The sequence below is a fragment of the Monopterus albus genome, unplaced genomic scaffold (genome assembly GCF_001952655.1).
Source record: "Monopterus albus unplaced genomic scaffold, M_albus_1.0 scaffold250.1, whole genome shotgun sequence".
NCBI lineage: Eukaryota > Metazoa > Chordata > Actinopteri > Synbranchiformes > Synbranchidae > Monopterus > Monopterus albus.
In genome coordinates this window covers 1,951,643-1,956,817 of record NW_018128130.1, presented here as the reverse complement: position 1 = coordinate 1,956,817, position 5,175 = coordinate 1,951,643, and the positions used below count along the sequence as shown (strand labels likewise).

The window sequence follows — 5,175 nt, the reverse complement described above, 5'->3', positions numbered from 1 at the left end:
CGCTCCTAGTGACATAGATGCCAATGAGCCCATCAGAGCCTCGAAGCCTGAGGCTAACGACACTGTCTCTCAAAGTTCAGTTAGCGTAGTGGGGGACAGAGGTCAGTCCAGTACCCTCCAGCTTCAAACTGATCGCTGCATAGAGCCCACCTCACCCCCCAAGACGCCGTCCAGTGTCAGCCTGGCTGAGTCCATGCAGTCAGCCTTTCACAGTGAGTACACCAGACAGAATGTAAGATTTTACTGTAAATTGGATCATGGGTTTGAACTACTGGTCTAACAAGTCTTTGGAAATGTTTAGACCATATGGAACAGTTTATTAAAAGAAGAGTGATGATGGCAAAGATGCTAACAAAATGCAGGCCAGGGTGAGCTTGCAGATTGATCGTATGGCCGCCTTATTCCCAAACAGACCGATCCCTCCCAATGTGCAGCTTTACCACCTGCTCTCTCCTCGGACTCTGTTTCAAAACTGATGTGTTATCTTGAGAACGAGAGGGACAAAGGCTCACAGGGTGTGAGGTCCTGCTGACGTCGGTTCTCCTGACAGAAATGTAAAATTGTGTTTCCTCAGGCTGTGGGAAACTCAGGCCCAGCCGAGTCCAGAGTGTTGTCTCCAGTCAGGGCAGCCTGGACTCGGACATGCAGGGTAAGTGCTGCACACAATTTAATGACCAGAATGATCAGTGGTGCAGACAAACATCTACGTCCCAGTAAAGCTTAAATAGGTTATTTTTTCTGGCTAAGTATTCCAGGTGGTTCAGGTTTTAATCTAAACTATACCAGTATGTATAGGAAATCATTGAGTTCCAGATCTTTTTGCAGCTTGAATTCACCACGTGCAGACTGGAACTCATCTAGTGCAGGGGTGCCCACACTTTTTTGACTTGCGAGCTACTTTTCAAATGACCAAGTCAAAATGAATGACCTACATGTGTGTGTGCACACACACAAAATATATGTATGAATGAGTGTCCTAGTTTTTATGAACAGCCTGAAAGTGCCGCTCCACATTTCCCTTCTTCAGAATAGTGATGGTAGATTGGTAGATCAAGCAAACGCATTTCGAATATAACGTTGCAAAACAAAGTCCTCCTCCCATTTCACATGGAATGTTTTCGGTACGTTTTCGGTTTCTTACTTGATTCGGCCCCCCCACCCATTTTATACCCTTTAGTAGAAATTAATTCGAAGGCTGACAAGTTAGTTCGCTCACTGGAGTTTTGCAGTAGCTCGTGCAGTTGACTGTGCATGTTTGGTGACTCGTGTGTCAGAAAAGACGAGATCTCAGACTGGCTGTCCTGCATGTCAATCAAGTAGCAAATTCCATAGGGAGGATGGATGATAGGCTATATATGAATGATAGGGGTCGCCACAGCGAATCGTCACACTGACCATTCACATGTTAACATTTGGCATGTGTTTTACGGTGGATACATCTAATTTATTTTTGAATGGCACGCGACCTACCAACACTACCTTTCTGATCGACCGGTTGGTCACGATCGACGTATTGGGCACCCCAGATCTAGTGGATAAATCACACCGTTTTATAAAATGAATGATAGAAGTTACTCTGATTATAGTAAACTTTGTTAACATTGACATGATTTTAATTTTGTGCTCTCTGCTAGCACATTGTGTCTCTCTCCCAGAGCTCTCCACTCTTCTCTCTGATTGTTGCAGTCACAAAGAAGTCTCAGTGCCTCTGTCTGCCATCTCAATGTCTAGTTGACATGAATATTGATATAATGTGAAACTTAGTGTTGGGAAATTAAATAGCAGGCAGTGTTATGGGATACTGGCTCACGGGAAGAAACAAAAGAATGGGTGTCCAAGTTTGGTACAAGATGATGAGCTGTTGACCATATTTGGTAGGTCAGTATCAGTCGGTGCCAGTTACCGCACCAAACAGACAGATGAGTTGTTTTGTTTAGTATTATTTTGACTGGGATGAAATGGCTTTAAATGATGAGGTCATTTTACTGTGCTGTTTTCATTAGTGTTTTAGAGAAGTATAGATTAAAAATCCTTCGCTACCAATCTGTCTGACATGCTGCACAAGCTGAAGCCGGAAAGATGGGTTAAGCAATTGAATTGAATCCATGTGCAGCTAATGAAAAAATGCCAAATCTGAATCCTAATTCTGGACCTAATGCTGCCAGAAAGTTGACTCTGTGGTTTATGCTGAAAGTCAGTCTCCTTCGCAATGCTGTAGTGAAGTCGCTAACCTCAGTGGGATTTTACCTGGTTAGGTAAAGTTTAAATCCTGGTAGATCCAAAGCTCAGAATATAAAATATGCAACTGTAAAAGTGCATAAAATGTAATGTGGAGTGCTTCAGTATCAAAGATCCAAATTCGAGTTCTTTAGTTGTTTTTGTACTTGGTTATGATTATACTCTTCACACACAAATATGTAGCCCTAGCAGTGGACCAAATAAAGTAATAATGAAGAATTAATTATACTCCTTGATGACTTTCCTCACACTGATGAATCAGGCTGCAGAGATGAGCAGCTTTAGTAGTTTTGCCTCTATGTTTGAAGGTTACGATGGCGGCAGCAGCAGTGGCTCTGAGTGTGAGAGCCCCATCTTGGATGAGCAGGAGTGTCAGTCACCACTGATGCCAGACTTCTGGCTGATCGTTCAGATCCACCAGGACCGAGTGAAGGTCTACTCCCATTCCAGGTCAGATGAACCAAAACCTGCTGCTCTAAACAGCACTACTGATTCTTCTGTTTAACATTTTATATTTGGCCTGTAGTCTGTGGCTCACCAGTATTTCAGAGCAGGATGCTATTTCCTGCTTGTCCAGGATTCTGACACGTTTTTCGTTGCTCCTTTAAGCTTAGAAGTAAAAGAACTGTAATATGTTTTGGAAATGTCTTGTATTAAATTACTGCAGTAAACTATGATACCTCATCACTGATTTCTGTTTAAAATGGCGATGTCATTCATGTTAGTCACTCTTGCTGACTGACTCATATACGCGTGATCACGGCTGTGATCGAGTCCTGTTCACTAGTTCAGATTTGCTGTATTTTTGCAGGTGCTTCACAGAGGGAAAAGGGGTCAGTGCTGAGGAGTTGGAGAGGAAGGAGGAAGAGCAGGAGCTGCCTGAATACTTAAAACTGCATCGAATGGTGGTCAAGAAGATTGGTGAAATCTGCAGAATTGTCAATCAGGTGGCTACTGCATCACATGGGAAACCGCATCAGTTTTTTAAAAGCTTTACAATAAATGTTTTAGACTGTCATACAAATGAAGTAACATTGCTGTCTTGTGACAACATTAAAAGTATTGTAGGAACAGGAAAAAAAAACAATCAAATTGTATTTTTAATAAAAAAGGAAACAGGTTAACACAAATATCAGTCCAGATGTGTGCGCATTATTTAATTTGGCAGTTATCAGATTTCAGCTTGCTAGTTAGTTACCCATAAACCTTTGCAAAATCCTTTTTACTACAAATAGATTGTACGGTCCATCCTACTGAACACGTACATGAACTCGGTGTATACAGCTTCTTGTCGCATACTTCCTCTGGTTGCTGCTCAGTGTCTGCTGTATATACAATAACACTATGTACTGGATGTGTGTATGTGTAGCGTATGCTGCTGCAGGATCTGCATGACAGCCACGTGTGTAACTCTCTGCTGGTCGCCGAGAGTGAGGAAGACATCTGGAAGAATGAGTCTCTCTACAGGCAGAGGCTCCACACCTCAGACGGTAAGGCAGAAGAAGATCCATGCAGTTTTGATTGTGTTTGAGATGTCTGCACCCCAGTGCAAGTTTGGAGAGGTGAAAGAAAGCCTTCAGTAATTGTCTGTGTCGGTAGCTGTTCATATCTCCTCACCTTTACCTGTGTTTCTATTTTATCCTGACAGTTTCTATTTTACCCTCACAGATTACAACACAGAGGAGAGCTACCAGGCCAGAGACTACCTGGCAGCCACCATGCAGTTCATGCCTGGACATTTTGCCTGCGATGTGGTGTGGAGCACCGTCATTCACATCCACCCACGCCTCAAGATGGGACCCAACATGGGGGTGGCCAGGGGTGAGCGGTAGATCAGAACAAATGGTTTGATTTAAAACCTCTTTGTCTGTATACACATGACTCAGAGGGTGCTTCAGCCTGATGTGTATATAACTGAATTCATCTTGTTTTGCTGATTCAAGTGATGATGATGTTTCTTTCCTTGTATACTTTGATTAATGTATCTGAGATTATTTGTTTACTTCATGGCTAAATGATTTTTTATCACTAAGGTAAAGTGAAACAATGATCAAATCTCTGAAAGCAGGTAGTTATTAGTGAATTTGAGTTATTGGTTTATTTATTATTAATAGAATTAAATACACACCTACTTATACTGATTCAGTTAACTTTTACTCTGTAAAATGCAGAGGAAGTGGGTGGAGGACATTTTTTTCCATTTACAGGAGAACTGGAAAGATTCAATAAAGTTTTCTCTTTAAATTTTTAATGATTCTGCATTCAAAGTAAATAAATATTTACGTTTATTGTGAAGAATCACTTACTAAGAGAGAGACGCATCGTGCACAGTGTCCATTACATGCTGTTATTATGAAACAGCCATCTCTAGTCACATGGAATCAAGATCGTTCTCTTACAGCCCAGTGGCACACAGTTATGTGAATAAGCAAAATCTATCTGTTAATATGCTTTTTGGCATGTTGAAGTGTTTATCTGTACGGATTCTCTAGTTATTCACTAGGAAAATCTATGATCTGCAGCATAAAATGTTGCCAAAACTGATATTATGAGCAAGAGGCCTTTTGAAGAACCACAATAGTGAAAAAGCCTGGACAGTCTCAAGGCTCCAAGTCCATCTCCAGAGACCTGGCTGTTCCTGTGTCCACTGTGCACAACATTGTCAAGAGGTTTACAGCCCATGGCTCTGTAGCTACAGTCAGGGAAAAAATTATTTGAACCCCAGCTGATTTTGTAAGTTTGCCCACTAATAAAGAAATGATCAGTCTACAATTTCAATGGTAGGTTTATGTGAACAGTGAGAGACACAACAATAACAAAAAATCCAGAAAAATGCATTACAAAAAAAGTTATACATTAATTTGCATTTTCATGAATGAAATAAGTATTTGATCCCCTATCAGTCAGCAAGATCTCTGGCTCCCAGGTGTATTTTAT

General features: G+C 41.3%; 1 protein-coding gene across 1 annotated transcript in view; it reads left to right on the top strand.

The window, feature by feature from the left end:
• szt2 (SZT2 subunit of KICSTOR complex) overlaps positions 1-5,175 on the top strand; it is a 145,314-nt gene that overhangs the window by 58,631 nt on the left and 81,508 nt on the right. The window contains exons 45-50 of the mRNA XM_020620906.1: positions 5-212; positions 575-649; positions 2,547-2,688; positions 3,050-3,185; positions 3,608-3,728; positions 3,907-4,059. Coding sequence (XP_020476562.1) covers positions 5-212; positions 575-649; positions 2,547-2,688; positions 3,050-3,185; positions 3,608-3,728; positions 3,907-4,059 — 835 coding nt within the window. The remainder of the gene's footprint in view (positions 1-4; positions 213-574; positions 650-2,546; positions 2,689-3,049; positions 3,186-3,607; positions 3,729-3,906; positions 4,060-5,175) is intronic.